Source organism: Ammospiza caudacuta, chromosome 1 (assembly GCF_027887145.1).
Source record: "Ammospiza caudacuta isolate bAmmCau1 chromosome 1, bAmmCau1.pri, whole genome shotgun sequence".
NCBI lineage: Eukaryota > Metazoa > Chordata > Aves > Passeriformes > Passerellidae > Ammospiza > Ammospiza caudacuta.
The window spans coordinates 7,322,778-7,341,214 of record NC_080593.1 but is presented as its reverse complement, the minus strand read 5'-3'; the positions used below and the strand labels follow the sequence as shown (position 1 = coordinate 7,341,214).

Here is an 18,437-nt window from a genome sequence, read left to right as displayed (position 1 = left end):
GGTGTAAGCTGATTTGTGTGGAAGACACAGGACCAGGAGCTGCTGAGCTCCAGGGCAGTGTGTATTTGGTTCTGCTGATCATACAAGAGGGAAAACTCAGTAATGGAACCTCCATTGGCTGAGGTACCGATGGAAATGCTGACCACACTGTGCAGGGTCATTCCTCAAACCCTGACAGACTCCAGAGGTACAGGCTCTCTTTTCACCAAGGCCAAGGACTTGTCTTACATCACCCACATCTCTCCCACAGCTCCCAAATCACACAGGACACGGGGTTTGAATGCTCCAATACAACATTCTTCAAGCTTGCCACATCTGTAGGAACAGGATGGCTCAGTGCTTTGTAGGTGCCCTGGAACAACCTTTCTTCAGAGCAAATGTTGGAGAAACTCTAATAAAAGAACACTCATGCACATCCAGACAGCAGAAACCAGTAAGAAAATCCTGATTTTCTCCTCCTGTATTGCAGATCAGCTCCAGGAGGCATTTTGCTGTTCCATCCGTGAGGCAGCTGTGGCTGGGATCTGCCATCCCCCTACAATGATTTTGAGTGAGGTTTTCTCAAGGAGTGCCCAGAGATGGAAAACTGAACTTGCCTTAAAGCAGAGCTCACATCAGATCTCCCTCTGCTCTACTCCTGTTGAACAAGGGACATCTGAACTTGTGTGCAGAAAGCAGCTGCAAAACAAGGCAGAAAGGGGCTAAGAATGACTTGAGATTACTCATCACTTGGGATTCCTTTGATTTCCTCTCACAATATGAAACAGCAGAGGTGGAGCAGGTGTAGTAGATCAGTGAATGCATCTTGCTTGAAGAACAGGATTAATATCTTCCCACAGCCATCCACAATGAAGAATTCTTCTGTTGCCAAAATAATTCTGTGCTGAACAGAGGAATCCACAGGTGGAAAGCAGTTCTCAGTGAATTTGCTTTCTGGGTACTTAATAACTGCACATATTCAACAGCATCATTCTCTGAAACAAACAAGAGCATTTTTTCTGTGGTGCCCTCCTGCCTGCTGGCCAAAGGGATCAGAATCCCCAGTTCTGTTCCTAAAGGCTGGATCCACACTACCAACTGGTGGGTTGATCCTTGCCAAGACATTTTTAGAGGAATTATAAAAATCCCTCATACAGAGGGGAATTATATGCAGTACTTAGGCAAAACAGGCATTCCATTTATAAATATAATTACTTCTGCTATTCTATCAAGAAAAAGAATGTAGTAGTGAGGGATACAACAGAGAAAATTATTTATGTGTTGACACTTGACAATATAAATAGAAAACAGAAACAGATCTGGCTGGAACTAAGTGGGAAATGAAAAAAACATGAGAAAATATGTAACTGAGATTACCAGTTGGGGGGATAATTTATGACCACTCCTAGTGCATTCTTTCCAATGGAAGCGCAGTCCCTCATTTTGCTTTATGTTTGGACTGTAATTATGTGTGCACTTAATTAGCAACAAATGCACGAGCTTACTTTGTGTTTTTTGGCAAATTATCTTCTTTTGACTGATGCCCTGAACGCTACAAAGCAGGCACTGCTCTGCTGTGCAAAGGAGGGAACAGAAGATGGCTTGGACACAGTCCCTGTGCTTTAGTGAGCTGGAGCACAGGTTGGGGAGGAAAGGAGTGAGAGTGCCATTCACACTCACAAGCAGTGACTGGATTAAATATTACGGATGGAATATTAGGGATGGAATATTAGGGATGAAATATTAGGGATCACACCTTAGGGATGATTCTGCCCCCATCTCTTGTATTCATGCTCCTTTTGCTCAAGCTGCTTGTCTGGGTATGTCCATTACTGCATGTATTCTGCTTTAGATTTGGGAAGAACATTTTTCTCCAGCATCTTCATTCTTAATATTAGTGATTTATCACATATGGTGCACTATATTTTTACAAAGCTGTGAGATACCATGGTGATTAACACCATATGAGAACCTAAATAGAAGGGAACAGGATAACAGAAATGTCCTCCCAGCAGACACAGGGCTTTGGCTTGTTTTTAGAGGCAGTATCTCAGCTGCATGATTTTACTCTGTACATAAGAATTTTAGGAGTTTCATAATAGAAAACCGTACATTACTTGACAATGTTGCAGAGAAAACAAAAAACCTCATGTTTAATTTCCCTCTAGCCTTTAACTAGGATTTTCAGATCAATTTGGAGAGATTGATTATCCTAGCTCTTTTGATCATACAGGTTTATTACTTTGATTTAAGAAGGCAGGAGAAAAAAATGTAAGAACCACAAGTATTACCCCTTGTGTTTATACGTGTATATAGATATATTCTGGTAGGAATTTCTGGTAGGAAAATATCCCAGCTTCACACAGCCTTGCAAACCTGTCCTGCCAATATTGCAGTCCCCACACAAAATCTATGCACTGAATTGACATGGTAATGAGAAACTAATCACATTTTACTTACCCAAACAAACACTGTGAAATCTTGGAGGCACTGGAGGCTGCCTGAAATGAACACAGCAATGCTGGGCACGGCACAGCCCTGCTCTGTCCTCACCCACCTGGATTAGGGCTGCCACTGGGAGAGCCTTCCCCCTGCACCACTGGATCCAAAGCAGGGATTTTACTGGAGTGTGGCAGCCAGCAAAAAAAGGGAAATTGTCTCTGGGCACAGGATAAACCAGAAAGACAGCCTGGGGATGCTGGGAAGTGTCAGGGTGAATCCCCTGTGGTACAAACAGGGACATGAGCTTTGGGCTCCCATGGCACACGGGCAAAAGTGTGGGGAAGCCAAAGAGGTGGCTGCAGGCTGGGCATCCCTGGGTACTGCTTGATCCCGCAGAGCCAGGGCTGGCTGATCCTCCAGGGGTGCCAGGAGGGCTGCAAGGAGCGTGGGGAGAGGAGCATGAGCAGCTCCACATGCATCTTCCCCCCGAGCGGCGCAGCACAGGTTAAATTAAAAAATGCACTGGGGAAAAGGTTGTTTCTCTAAAACTGGTCACTAGCAGCCAGGCCCCCAGGGATGCTCTCCTTGCCTAAGGATGAAATGGGATTATGATGGTAATGTTTGCTGCACTGTAATTAAGGTGGTGTCAGGACTTTCATTAAAAAGTGTGTTTTTGTTGAGGGACTACGGCTTGGAGAAAATTTTTGCTTGAGGCTGAAATATTACATGGTTCTCAGCCAGAAAACACATGCACAACCTTTATTATATTTGTAATTCAGATCTTTAGTCTTGGCTGTGAAGGCTCTGCTATTGTTTCCATAGGGGTACGTAGCTAATTGGTTTAAAAAATTAGTTATTAAAGAAGTGAAGGGCTGAATTCTGTTCTGGAACCCATGTAAGGGACAGGTCCCCATTAACTGTCTGCAATTAACTCCAAAAAGCAAAGGCCAAATGCTGTCCTCCTTGCTCAGACACACAGTGTTATTGAAGTAAACAGCTGGAAACAGGATTGGGCACCTGTGTCCAGGTGTTTGCCTCACTGCAACCCAAGGCCTCTCCCACACTGCAACAACCCTACTGAACATGGAGCAGAGATTATTTCCTTGCAAAACTGGCAATCTGTGACAAGCTTATTTCCAGAAACAGAATTTAAATTCCTATGATAATAGTATTGTAGCACCCAGCATCTCAGAGAAGGAACCACAACCTCTGTGCACGGGGTTCTGTGCAAAACACAGAATAAAAACCCAATATACGATTGCACACCAACAAATCCTTTCCCCCATTTCACAGCCAGGTTTGAATTATTTCTGTTAAGTAATCTGAGTGTAACACACCACTCCTGCAAACAGCAAACACTGCTCAGACATTTATTTAACTTTCTGCATGATAAAGTCCCAACTCCACAGCAATCTATTGTCTCTCCCCAGAAGTGCACACAAAGGGGTCAGCTGCTGCCCTGGCTTCTTGCTGCTGGCTCTGGGTTTTTTCCATCTCTCTGCACTGTTTGGCACATACTGCCTTCAGGTATTAATTTGATTTTCCTCAAACTATTAGCATTCTACCTTTTTGGATTAAAAGCCCCATGTAATTAACAGTATGTCACAAAATATAATTTCTCTGCTGCTCACCACCACATAGATAAATAAAAGAATACTGAAGTTTATAAAATTACAGTTTCATAAATGTGTAAACCAGACAGGAATTCACAAAGAATGGAACAGAAGTTCCTAAGTAACTTGTAGATATTTATGTGACTTCACAGGGATGCTAAAAAAATACATAGCACAGTTCATTGTTTCTTCTAAGAAAAAGTTATATAAATTGCAAGTTTGGGAAGAATTTAAGCATTTCTGCAAATGTTTCAAGACAGAACAAACTTTAATCAGGAGGTAGCTGTCTTCAGTGAACCTATTTATGCATCTAGTTACTTATCTGCCTAATTTAGCATCCCCAGGATCATGGCCTCAGTTTGGAATAACTTAATGAATTTCAGTAGAGTGCCTCAGCTACCACTTGTAAAAATAAGATGATTCAAATGCAAATAAGTGCAAACATGTGCAAAATTAACATTCCTAATAGACAAAGCTTCTCCGTATAGGAAGGTATTATTAATCTACTACCAGAGGTAGGCAAGCATAATTCCTCATATGGACAAACTCACTCAGAGTATCTTTTTTTGATTTCACTAAATAAATAAAAGAAATTGGACTTAATCTAAAAAAAAGAAGAAAAAAAGCCAGAAATGCCAGGATGAGTGAGTCTACATGAGGATTATACTACAACCACTGGTTTAAAATTCACACTCTGGCGTGCACAAAAAGAACATTTTTTTATGAAGATAAAAGCCTCCACGTGTAATAACTCGATATATAGACGAGCCCTAGGGGCTTGCATCTTGAGCACTTAACATTTTTGGCCTCATCTTAATGGATAAAAAAGGTGTGTTTCTCAGTCACATTAGCCCAGTCAAAGGAGCTTAATATGTTGAAAAGGCCTTAGGGTTTGGTGAGGCTGAGGTGCAAAGGTGTGAGGAGCACATCCATCACAGCCTGGGCACTGCTGCCTTCAGAACACTCTGAGAGGGCAGGGGCAGCAGGGATGGATGGGGAGCAGGGAGGAATGGGAACTGGCAGGAATGGAGAGCAGGGAAGGATGGGGAGTAGGGATGGGGAGCTGGCAGGGATGGGGAGCTGGCAGGGATGGGGAGCAGGCAGGGATGGGGAGCAGGGAGGGATGGGGAGCAGGGAAGGATGGGGGAGCATGCAAAGATGGGGAACAGGGAAGGATGGGAAGCTCACAGGGAGGGGGAGCAGGGAGGGATGGGGAACAGGGAGGGATGGGGAGCAGGGAGGGATGGGGAGCTGGCAGGGATGGGGAGCAAGGAGGGATGGGAACTGGCAGGGATGGGGAGCAGGCAGGGATGGAGAACGGGAGGGATGGGGAACAGGCAGGAATGGGGAGCAGGCAGGGATGAGGAGCAGGCAGGGATGGGGAACAGGCAGGAATGGGGAGCAGGCAGGGATGGGGAACAGGCAGGAATGGGGAGCAGGCAGGGATGGGGAGCAGGGCGGGATGAGGAGCAGGCAGGGATGGGGAGCAGGCAGGGATGGAGAACGGGAGGGATGGGGAACAGGCAGGGATGGGGAGCAGGCAGGGATGGGGAGCAGGGCGGGATGAGGAGCTGGCAGGGATGAGGAGCAGGCAGGGATGGGGAGCAGGCAGGGATGAGGAGCTGGCAGGGATGGGGAGCAGGCAGGGATGGGGAGCAGGCAGGGATGGGGAGCAGGCAGGGATGGAGAACGGGAGGGATGGGGAACAGGCAGGAATGGGAAGCTCACAGGGATGGACAGCAGGGAAACATGGGGAGCAGGGAAGGATGGGGACAAGGCAGGGATGGGGAGCCTGGCCTGTGTCAGCCCCACATCCTTACAAACTCTGGATCCATTTGTGTGGGGTGCAGCTGCTGTCCAACAGAAATCAGAATATTTCACAGAGGGGAGCAGGTGAGAGAACATCAACTAGAATGAAATGGTTTTTCCTCGTGGGCTGTGAATGTCCCCAAAGAGAGCAGTGAGATGGATTCTAGGCAAACTGGACCTCCACTATGTGCACTGCTCCAGAGCCCCTGGTAACTCTGGGATTCTCCAGCAGTCTGGGAATGCTGCTCAGGATGAGAACTGAGGCTTTCCCCCCACCATGGCAGCAAAAAGCATCCCCCCAAACTGCTGGGAAAGTCCCCAGTGCTCAAGGAAGGGTGTGTGTGTGTGTGTCTCATACCCACTGCCCAGGCTGGGCTGCTGCCTGAAGTAAGGCAGATCCACGAGATGACAAGCAAGCAAAACTGATGAAAAGAAGAAACAAACATTTCAAGTTTTAAACTAGGCTTCCACAACACATTGGTTAGCATATGACAATTAGCATATGCTAACATTTTTTGTAGCTCAGCCAAGTTTAGTACAAATTAACCAGAAGTCACGTATTTGTATGATGTAATCCTGATTTTGTCACTTGATTTAGGCTTTGTCTAGAACTCTTTTAAATTATCTTGGTCTTGGTTTTTTATTACTGAAAAAAAATCCAGTAATTTGGCTATTTCTGGACTGCTTGAGTGAATATAAATGCAGATGTAAAACAAATATCACAGGCAGCTGATGTGGTTGCTGCACTCAGCTGCCCCTGCACCTTCATCCTGAAGTTTGCTACAAGGAGAACCAGATGGGATGTGCAGCAGCACCAAACTGTCTGCACTTTTCAGAGCAGCACATTGAAGTAAGCAGATGTTGAATACAGTCAATTTAGCACAGGGTAGGACAAAGTGGTTCAATATACTGAACATTTGAAATGTTAGCATGATGCTGATGTAGCTTAAATGCAGCTTTTGTGATAACTGGACGTTTCTGCAATGGGAACACGAGTGTGAAGAAAACAAAAATTAAACTTTTATTTGGTTTATGTAGAGTGATGGATGATCATTAAACTGGCAGAGTTCTGAATAAATGTCATAAACCAGAAAGTATCTGGATCCCATTTCTGATATAATCCAGAATAATTTTCTTATTATTTATGTTCCATACACCACTTTAGTTGTATAAAGACAAAATTATATTTACATTCCAGTTGTCATTTTCCTTTAATTGTAACAGAATAATTTTCCTTAACTAGCTGATTTGAGACAACATCCTGTCTTCAGCTTCTTCTGTTATGAAAGTATTTGTTATTAAGCACATTGGGACAATTTAGGATGTTTTGAAGTTAAAACCACTAGCATGCCTTGTTTAATCAGAACTGCAAGAATCTCACTTACGTTTCAGAAACAATTCCAAAACTACAGAAATGTTTATTTTAAGGAAGGCTAGAATGTAAAATTCCAGTTGAAAGTTTCAATGCTGCCTGCCCGTGACAGTTTAAAAAAAAACCAGGTGTGTCAGCTCACCTGAGTTAGTTTACAATGAGCTAGAGGATCTCTTAACATCCACTAAAGCAGACAACCTGTTCATTCAATATTATATATTTGCTCCAAAAGCGTGTGTTTTCCAGACAGCGAAAATTTATAATAGGTGGTTAGTGTGGCCAAGATATAAACGTAAAAATTTTCCTGACAGAACTGTTCAAATATCCTGAATCAACAGAGCACTCCCACGCTGGATTTATGTGCGGTGACACGTCTCCCAGCTCGTCCCTCTGCCTGCTCCGAGTGACAGCAAACAGAGTTTGCTACAACTCCGTCTCCGCCTCAGGTTCCTGCTTTCCAGCCTCTCTCAGTCCTGCTCAGCTCTTCACACCTTTGATTGCCGCGGCAGTGGCCGCAGCCCTTCACAGCACAGACCTGCCCAGCTGTGTTCGGACACGTAAGGAGATAAGGCACAGCAGCAGAACTCATGGGCTACGTCCCTAATTCTCTCCTGTGCTAGACCACACTACACCAGTGTTGACTTAGTTCCTGCCTCCACTCCCATTTTATATTGTGGTAGACACATATACACATAATTAATGTATTAACAAAGAGAAAAAAACCTAAAAATTTGAATTACATGTTTTTGTATAAGACACACATCCCGAAGCTCAACCACTGGAGGTGATCTAAAGGTATTAAAAACATTTCCACGGGGGGACTGGATGAACAATGCAGGGACAAGTGAACCCAGAGATTTCTGGGATCTGCCAGGGGATGTGGCAGCTATTCCCCACACACCAAGCAGTTGATGAGAGCCCACGGTGTGCTCACATGTCACAGCTCCAATCAATCTGCGCACGCAGAGCGGCTCTGACACGTCCGAGGCTCTCCCAGGCCGTGGCGCATGAGCGCTGGGTGGGCTCACGCACAGCCAGCCCGTCAGGAGATGGCCATTTGTGTCAGCAGACCAGATGGCAACCTGGCACCTCCAGCAAATGCCACACCAGCCATCCCACTGGGCAGAGGCACTGGCCTCTTCCTTCCCTCTCCCTGCCCTTTTTCTCTCTACTCCACCCAAGCCTGGGCCTGTGTAGCATTCAATGTTTTCAGTTAAATTACGCTCACTTGCCTGAGTTAACAAAATTTGAAGGCACTTTATTCTGTCAGACAACATGTAAACACATTAAAATCCCGTATCTGAAACTGTATGAGCAGTATACCCATGCTGTCATTTACAGACTTCATAACACAAACATTTTACTCAAGATGTATTTTTTTATTTTGCATAAATGAGTACATCTTCAGTGAGAGGGCCAAGAAAGCCATACCAACAATCCAGCTGCTCTCCTTGCACGGTTGAACAATAGGGATGGCTCCATATAATTTTATATGTATGTAAGTGGAGACAAATGTATTACTTTCTAATGTATTTCATACATTATAGGAAAATGTCACAAAGGTCTATTTAATTACTCGGAAATCTAGAAAAGGAATCAACAAAGGTTTTTTTATGAAAAGGTTCTGAACAAAACAGGCCAGCAAAAGTCCTATTTGCCACAGCACACCATTTAATTCTGTATTCTGATGCTGACAAGTGAAAAATTGGGGAAGGAAAAGCAGTGTAAAGGTATGGATTGCTTTGTGTTTATTTTTACTTAAAAAAAAAAATAGCTACTAACATCAGCTCTCCTTCCTTCTTTGTACCTGAGTGATACCCCAGGTCATTTTATCAACTGGGAATCAAACAGAAACCCAAAGGCCACGGGTAACACGCTCCCGGGCTGTGTTCAGTCGCACCCTTGGGGCTATCGCTCCCCACCACGTCTGCAAGTCCAGCGAAGTTCCCGAACCCGCCCGCCAAGCGCGAGTCACCGCCGCGCTCCTCTGTCCGTGCGCGCCGCTTCGTGATTCAGCATCCGCGCCCCGACCCGCTCCCTCCGCTGCGGCCCCGGCAGGGAGGGAAGGAGGGAGAGCGGGCCGGGCTGGGGCCCCGCGGGGGCGGCTCAGGGGTGCCCTTGGGGCGGGGGCCCCGGGCCGGCGGCCGCGCTCCGCTGGAGCCGCTCCCGCCGCGGGCAGCGGAGCGCGTCGGGGCAGCGCCCGGAGGAAAGGCCGGGGGCGCGGCCGCTTCCTCGCCCCGTGGCCGGACTTTTCTCCGGCTGCGAGGCCGCGGCGCTCCCCCGCCTCCCCTCGGAGCCCGAGTCCCCGCTGGCCTCCGGGACACGTTAAATCCCGTGTAATGAGGCTTAACCCCGCCCCGCAGCCGGGCGGGCAGGCAGCCAGCCAGCCGGGCCCCTGCCCGGGGAGCCCCCCCCCGCCCCGAGCGCCCGCAGCTGTTCCAGCCGGAGCTGCTGGAAAGCGGCCACGCTCCCCAGACTTTGTCTCCCTCGCACACAGCGCTGAACTCTGCTCCCTCCCTCCTTCCCATCCCCCGGGGCGCCCGCGGCTCCCCCCGCCTGCACCGCCCCGAGCCGCAGACGCGCGGCGGGGGGAAGGGGAGCGCTCCCGCCGCCGGGCTCCGGCCGCCTCCCTGGGGGCTGCGCGGGGCTCGGGGAAGCGAGCGCCGCCGGGGCGGGCACCGAGCGCTGCCCCCGGAGCCGCGTCCTGCGGAGCGCAGCCCGTGTGCGGGGAGCGGCCGCTCGCAGCCAGGAGGGGCTTTTCCTTTTCCACGGGGAAATAAATAAAAAGAAATAACAAGGGCGGGGAGAGGGTGGGGGAGCGCTGGGGCAGCGGCCGGGGCGCGGTGCGGGGTGCGGTGCGCGGAGCTCCCCGTGGCGCCGCGTCCCGTCCGGACCCCGCTCCGCGGTTTCCCCGCAGCCCGGCGCGGCCCCAGCCCAGCCCGTGAGGTCGGCGAGGCGGCGGATGGGTGTCTGCGCCGGGGGACGGGCGGTGGGCGGGCGGGGCAGGCGCAGTGTGGGGCCGCGGCAGGGGAGGAGGAGGAGGGCGGTCGGTCGCTGTGTCTATGTGTCGCACTGGCGGGGGGGAAGGGAGTCGGGGAGGCGGGGGTTACACACCAGGGCAGCGCCGGGATCCCTTCTCCACCCCGCGGGGAGGGGGCAGGGCGCCGCCTCCTCCTCCCCCTTCCTCCTCCCCCTTTTTCACCCTTCCTCCTCCTTCTTTCCCCAAAGTTAAACTTCCTGCTCCCGGCCCGGCTGGGAAGGGGACGCGGAGCCCGGCCGGACTCAGCCCCTCGACACACACAACAGCTGGAGCTGTCAAAACTTCCTCCGCTCGGCCTCGGCCCCCGCCGCCTCCGCTGCCGCCGCCCGCTCCTCCTCCGCCCCCGGGGGCTCTGCGCGGGGGGAGGGCGCAGGGCCAGGGTACAATGAAGCGGCGGCCGCCGCAGCCGGGCAGCGCAGCAGCCGGAGCCGCCGCCAGCGCCCGGGGCCTCTGAGCGGGGGCGCCCAGCGGCGGGACCAGCCGCGTCTCTGTCGCTCGCTCTCTTCACCTCCCCCAGCCCCGAGAGACCCCGCCGAGCCCGGGGAGGGTGTTATTGTGTGTGAGACCCTTCCTTCCGTCCTCTGCGCTTTCTCTTCGCCCCCCCCCCTCCCCTCCTCCTCCTGCTCTCCCCATGCTGCTCCCCCTGCTACCTGTGCTGGTCGGCGGCGGCTGAGGCCAGCGATGCGAGGCGGAGGTGGAGGAGGCGGAGGTGAGGAGGAGAGGAGCCGCGGGAGCAGGAGGAGCATCGGGATCCCCATCACCATCCTCATCTTCATCCTCATCATCATCATCCATGTGTCTCTCTCGTCCTGCTGACTAGGATGTCAACGGAGGACAAGAGTCTGGTGGTGGCGGTGGTGGAGCCGCCTCAGCAGCAGCAGCAGCCCCCCGAGCCTGGAGCTCCCCCCCCAGCAGCAGCAGCAGCAGCCACAGACAAAAGACCTAGGGGCCGGCCTCGCAAAGATGGCGCTTCCCCTTTCCAGAGAGCCAGAAAGAAGTAAGTTCAGCGTTTGTGTGTGCGAGGCAGAGAGGGGCCGGGGCAGGCGGCCAGGCGCAGGCAGAGCTGTCAGTGGAGACTCGCTACTCGTCGCCCCCTCCCTCTGCCTAATGCCATTTTGAGAAGGGCCCTTCTTTCTTCCCTCCTCTCCCCTTTGCACTTTCCCCTCCTCCTCCTCCTTTTTCACCTTTGTCTTCCTCCGCCTGCTCTCCCTTTTCCACTTTTCTTTCATCATCCCTATTCCTTTCTTCCCCTCCTTCTTCGGAGTTTCTCTTTAGCTCTTCCCCCTCCACCCTCTTCCTCCTTTTCCCCTCGCCTTTGCACCTTCCCCCTTCTTTTTGGGTCCGTTCCCTTCCAGGACGCTCGGCTGCTTTCAGCGTCGCCTGGGTACTCCCTGTGCGCTGCCGGTAGTTCCTCGTCGCTTTCCCTCGTTATGCCCCCCCCTTCCCCTCCTCTTTTTGGGAAGGGAAACACGGTTCTCGGCGGGTGGCGGCGAGGACACCCCCGCACCCCCCGCGCACACGCAGAGTTGAGGCAGGAGTTTCTCGGCGGCGCGGGGGGAGCTGTCAGCGGCCGCCGCACGGAGGGGACGCGCCGGCGGGACGGTGCCGAAGCACAACAAACACACGGAGGGAGGGGGCGGAGGATGGCGGGGGGAGCCCGTTCCCAGCCGCTGGCAGCTCTCCCTTGGCCGCGGCCTCTCCCCGCCGGGGGCGCGGGCGCTCGCCCGCCTCAGCGCCCCCCCGCCCCGCCGGGTGCTCCTCAGGGGCCGCCCCGCTCCCGCAGCCTCGGGCGCGGGTCCCGCCGGGCCGGGCCGGGCCGGGCCGGGCAGCGCTGCCCGCGGAGCGAGCGGGGATGGCCGCGCTGCCGCTGCCCGGGGTGCAGGGCCGGGCTGCGCTCGGGGAGAGGCCCCGGGAAGCGCCGCTGCTGCGCTGGCTCCGCTCCCCGCGGGTTATTTTTGAGTAGGATGGAGCTTGCCATGGCATAGCTGATGGCAGCGGTAATAGGGCGAAGCTGGGCGGCACGTTTGGCCAAGGAACGTCGGGAGGTGACCAAAGCAGCCCCTGCGCTGTGCGCTCTGTCCCAGCCTCGGGGTTCAGAGGTTGTTCCCTTTGTTTTGGGGGACGCGCTCGGTTTTGTCACTGCCGTGTTTGTCCTGGCGCTTCCCTGAACGCCCACCCCAAACATCGCCGCCGATTCCCGTGCCGGAATCATTTCGGCTGGAAAAGACTTTTAAGGTCAAGCCCGACCATAAAGTCACAGTGGAAGTCCACAACATGACGAGGGATTCTGCTGGGCTGGACCTAACCACATGCGAAGACCGTGCATCTTTTATATGCGTTTGTTTTTACAAATACACGAGTATCCCAGGATAGAACTATCATTAGTTTGGGATACGCAATTTTTTTTGTTGTTGTCATTGATGGAAGTTTGCCTGCCAAGATTTTCATGTCCCCTCTGGTTCTGGGGAAGGTGTGTTGTTTACAGCTCCCTGTTTTCATTAGCTTTTGTATTTTCCTGATAGAATTTTTAATATAGCGGTCGTTGAAAGTAGTTGGCAAACGTACACGTGGTGAAGTTCTTGCGTTCATCTCCTTTATGCTTAGCTTTACATACTTTGGTTTTATTTTTACTTAGAGAATCCAAATCTTGCATAGGAAACCATTGAATGTTTTATTTTGAGGGAAATTTTTCTCAAGAAAAATGCAAATTCACCTGAAATGTACCAGTCTGCCCAAAAAAACCTAAATAGTGTTACGTGTGAAAATTGACATATCTTGTTAGGCCAGTTTGAGATTGTGTATGCACTCTTGAGGGGAAAAAAGTGTGTGTTAAAGAGGTAATTCCTTGCCTTCAGTTAGGTTTTTGGTGTCATGGGAATGTTGTTGGCTAGGTTTAGGAAGAAATAAAATATTCCTGTAAAATATGAGCTTATGCTGACATGATTATAAGTGTTTGTGTGAAAGTGGGAAATTAAATTAGCTGAGACAAAAATTAAAATGAATCAATACTCTTTTTGTTCACATTCTGATTATTCCTGGCTGGCGTGGTACTCCCTGTCCTGCTGCATCTTTCTGCAAATCCTGTACTTTTGGTAAAGGCATTATGACATGGTTCATAAAGCTTTTGAAGCTAGGGTTTTGTAAAAAAATGCTATTTTCTAACCTGCACAACATAGGTGTAGACTGGTGGTTTGTAGTTGCATCCATTTTGGGAAGAAAATGGTTTTATTTTCTAAGTTTTCCTATTTACAAAATACAGATTACAACTAGCCTAGCAAATACAGAAATGAGACAAACTATTTTCTATTTTTTCCTTCAGAGTGCTTGGTCCTGTCTTCCTTTTCACTTGTGTGCTTTCCAGTTGGATTAATGTGCCTCATGTAAACTAGATAAAAGAGCATATGTCAGACCATTTTCTGTACTGTAATCACATGTCTAAATCACTATTAGCCAGTCAAATTGTTCAACTGCTTTATCCCATTATAGGAAATGTTCCACTGAATGTTCAGTCTAAGTGCAGTCTAAGTAATGATAAAATGAAGTGCTCTGCATTAAACTGGCAAAGCCAGAATGGAATAATTCCTCAGCTATGGATGCCTCCATTAAACAGCAGTGCCATATTGGAGAGTGCTTTAGGTTGGTACTTTACCTTCTTTGAAGGCCGTGTTTTTAAGCAAATTTGATGAGTTTAAGCAGACAGATGGAGAACTGCCTTGAATCTGCTCCTGTGAGATGCCAGGGATTCTCAGCCCTTCCCAGGAGCAGGCTGATGTTAAGGGAGCAGAGGGTCCTTCAGCAGGACAGTGCTTGCCCACATCTCACTCTGCATTTTGCCTGGTTATCAGTAAAAACTCCACGGGTGCTGTGGGCACAGATAAGAACAGGGAACAGTGGAGGCTTCCTGTAGGTGAAGAGCTGGGAATCCGTGTTATCAATACCTGGAGAGAGGTACAGATGGTGGAGTGTGGTGCTAGAACAGCCTTTTATCCTTGTTTGAAGGATGTAGCTTCATGTGGCACTGTCAGGAGAGTTGATCTTAGGTGAACAGTTCATTTTTATTATTTATATTGTACTTGTGCCTAGAGGCCAGGGCACCATTACACTACACGCAGTACAAATGCATAAGCAAAGGTTGTTCCTGCACAAACAATTTCTTAATTTGAATGTAAAGATAAGGCAGTATGTAAATGTAAGAAATGTATTGGGAAAGCACAAGGGAGCTGTGAGAATGCTGTGAGCAAAAGAACATGCAGGAGTTGGAGTGCCCTGGCTGTCTCAGCATCGGGGGGTGATTCACAGGCATCCGACTTGGAGGGTATATTTAAAGCAGGGTGGCATTGTCACCCTGAGGATTTTCACAGAAAGCTGCTTTCCTGCCAGGCCAACGCTCCTGTTTTCTTCCTTACATTTTGACAAGGGGATATCTGTACAGAGCAGCAACTCAAATTTAAGAGGTGGAGCAAGAACAGGCCATGCAGAGCCTTGAAATTTAGAGCAAGGAGGTTGTTCATGCTATGGTGCATCAGGAAGAGTACAGAGAACTGAAATCAAAGCATGAAGAATGAAGAAAATATTTTTGTAGTATTGCCTTTCTGCCTTAAAAGGTAGAAAGACTGAATTTATGAAAGTTGAAAAAAATAATAAAGTTGCATTACTAAAGCTGGGATGTGATGGAGAAGAAAGAAGCTTTCAGATGCATGGTTAAAAGAACTCTTGCTAGGGTTGTAGAGGAAACATGGAAATTAGGTGCCACCTCACTGTATGGCCTGAAATCTTGGGAATTTAACTCTTGCTTGGATTATACCTAAAGTTCCAGGGTAGGGACCTGAAGGATAGAAATGTGCTTGGAAAGAAGTTCTAGAGGAAGAGTTTTGTTTTGACTGTGCATGAACAACTGGTTGTTCATCAAAATGTATTACAATAGTATTGTACAGGGCCAGTAAACATTTTTGTAATAATTTTTAAGTAGCAAATCTTTGTTAATATCTACAGATTATAAGCAGCACAAACAGATGCAGATTCTTAGCAAAATTAGCAGAAGTCTCATTGATTATGACCCTTTATAGATCAGTGTCTAAGCTCACTTTAAACTATTTTCAGCATCCATGAGATCTTGATGTATAATATCAATTATTTTTGCAAATGTCTGTAGTTTAAAGCATAATATAATAATGGTTTCAAAATTGTGGAGAACATTTTGTGCATCCTTTTTAATTACTCATGTTTTAATTTCCATAGTAGTTTTTCATTATTTTGGCCAATGTGAGCTGCAGAAGGTTTTTCAAAGGCCACATGTGCAGATGGGTTAAGGTCTGAGGACCCTTAAGCATAAGTATTTCTGCCAGGAAATTATTATTTGAGATTTTTTTTATCATCACTTTAGTTGCATTTGCATTAGGGTAGGCCAATATTTAAAGATACCTATTCTCATTTCAAAAGAAGCTTGAAGTGTTGGATGGAGCTTTATAGCTCAGCTGTGTTTCTTTAGTTCATCACACACCTTCTGTGTGATACTTGTGTCTTTACTTGCCTGCCCTTTTCTCAATTCAAAATTTAACATTTGCAAATGTAAGATGTATGTTGTGTTGTAGAATAAAAACGTTCCTAAACAAGATCACAGTCAGGGGAGGTCATCCCTACCTGGCAGGACTGAGGTTTTTTGATGGACAAGCTTTGAACAGCTGTTGCACAGTGAAGGGTTAATGTATTAAAGCAAACACTGGCCTCTACAAGCCACGTGTATCAAACTGCTTGGCCAAAAGCCAGAAGGCACATAGTGGAACACAGAGTGAGGAGGAGATGAGGTGTGAGGATTCAAGTTGGCTCTTTGCAGAACAGGGCTGAGCTTTGTGCCATTTTCTTCAGCAGCCCATGTTCTGTGACTTCCTCCACAGTATTTGAATTACCAAGCAATTCCCCAGCTGCTTTATGGATTTTTTGCACAGGAGCCTGGCTCACAGTGCTCAGGAGATGAATGATATCTGTATTAATCTTCAGATTTTTCTGTTCTTGATAATTGCTTGTGTGATGAATAGGGTTTATAGAATTGTTTTACCACAAAATTATTAAAATACAGATTTATGTAGAGTCTTTACTCGTGTCTTAAGAGTGAGTGAAGTTAAGCTGAATGCTGGAAATAGATGTAATTCTGTCTGTTTCCCCAGTTTGAAACAGACTTGCTGTGAAGGACTCTTCGAGACTTTTTTTTTTTAACATTTCAGTTGTTAGTTTCTCTATGTTTGTATTTAATGATCCACTGAACTTCTGTAGCACTTGTCATGAGAGGACTTCCAAGAGCTGTCAGACAGATCCAGTGTGACGGCTGGCTGAAATCTCAGCATATTGGTCACCAGGAATGTCTTGCCCAGTCCCTTGGTTGCTGCTCTGAGCCATCTACACACCAGACATCTCTTCATCCTGTGCGCAGTGACACTGGAGACTTTTCCCAGCTTAAAACAATAAAAACAGTTCCATTTTCTTGGCTTTGCTTGTGGATTTTTTTTTTTCTTGTTAGCATGTTAACTCCTACTGACTTCTTGTCATTGTTCTTTCATAAGATAAGTAATTGGAAATGGACATTTCTATTCTTTGTCATCATTTCAGCTCAGAGATGGTTTTCCAAGGCAGTTGGCTTGCTGAGAATGGGTGAGCTCTCCCTTTCTCAGGTTGGAGTTGTTTTTAACTCCTTGCATCTCAGCAATATTGGAGGAGTAGCAGGGTTATGTATTACCAGGGAAAATAGAATTTCCTTATCCACCACTAATGATCACTCCCTTTTTCAGTGTTGTTATACACTAATGCTGTGAAATTAACTTTTCAATAAATGCTGTCATAGGTACTCTAAAATGTTACTAATTGCTAAATAATTAGGTGACTGACAATTCCAGGAAATATTGAAAGCTTTTCTCCTATGTTTAATATATTTGATCACCAGTTCTAACAATCTGCATGGTTCATATAATTTGGATAAATACAGGGGAACAAGATTTTGCTACTTTTTTGCTTGTAACTTGTACTTTTGGTAACTTGTACTGAATTCTGCATTTTTTGTTCTTTTTTTTTTTTTTTTTTTTTCCCACCACTGGAAGGATGGCACTAGACAGTGCTGTTCATGCCATTCCTCTGTTAGTCAAAATAACTTTGGGCACTTGTTTCAAGAACTACCCTGAGTAAGTTCTTCTGAGAGCACTGGTGCTTTTGAAAGCAGGTGAGATAAAGCAGCAAAACCCTTAAAACCTAGAATATTTATTACTTAAAGAGAGTGAGTGTGTGGAGTGCATCAGGTGGTTATTTTCCCCAAACACCATAAATCTTCAGCAGGTTCTGGCAGCCAAAAGGAGCAGCAGCTCTGCCCTCCCTCTGCTACCAGCTGTTTGTTCTCTCCCCTGCGCTGACCCAGGCGCTTGTGGTGAGCTGGGCTGGGAAACTGAGCCGGGCTGGGGCTAACCTGGCAAAGAAACGTGTTTGTGATAGCCCGAGGGAGGAGGAGGAGGCCAGAGCAAGGGCCAGGCTGCTGGAGGAGGCAGAGCTGCAGCTCCTGGCAGCACCGCCAGCCTGCAGCGCTCTCTGCCAAGGGCAGCCTTGGCTCCCTGGAATTTGGGGGATTTTGGGTTCCAGGCTGACTCCTGTGAGCTTTCCAATAGAGGAGGAAATATTCAGGAGATGGAGGTTTTTACAGGCTGGTTCGTTGGTTGTTCAAAAAGGAATGGTGGTGTTGAGAGGGTTCTTCACAGCATATAGACAGAGGAGTTGTTCTCTCATCTTCCTTGCCTCAGACATTGGCATTGATCAAATGAGGAATTTCAGTTCTCACTTTGATCCTGGGAAGCATTCTTAAATTCAGTATTTAAAGCATCCTCCAAAACAATGTAAGTAAAATATTTTATGTTAACAATAATTTCTGGTATCTTTGAAGCTCCTTCCTACAAGTATATCAATATATAGGCATTATAATGAAATCAAATGAGGTCTTGCTTCTTTCAGAATATTTTCACTTTTTTTTGGGGAAGTATTTTTACTACTAAATCACACGTGCACCCAATCCTATTGCCAGCCATTCCCATATACACTTATAATTACTAATTTTCAGTGCTGTATTTATCAACATTCTAATTGCCTTTCTTGAAGAAACTGCTGGAAGTACTATCAAACTAGGATGTTTCCACCCAGACTTTTGGCATTG

At 47.8% G+C, this 18,437-nt stretch overlaps 1 protein-coding gene across 1 annotated transcript in view; it reads left to right on the top strand.

Annotated features, from left to right (window-relative positions):
- Positions 1–11,076: 11,076 nt before the first annotated feature.
- Positions 11,077–18,437, top strand: part of KMT2C (lysine methyltransferase 2C) — a 187,815-nt gene continuing 180,454 nt past the window's right edge. Inside the window, exon 1 of the mRNA XM_058809368.1 lies at positions 11,077–11,252. Coding sequence (XP_058665351.1) covers positions 11,077–11,252 — 176 coding nt within the window. The remainder of the gene's footprint in view (positions 11,253–18,437) is intronic.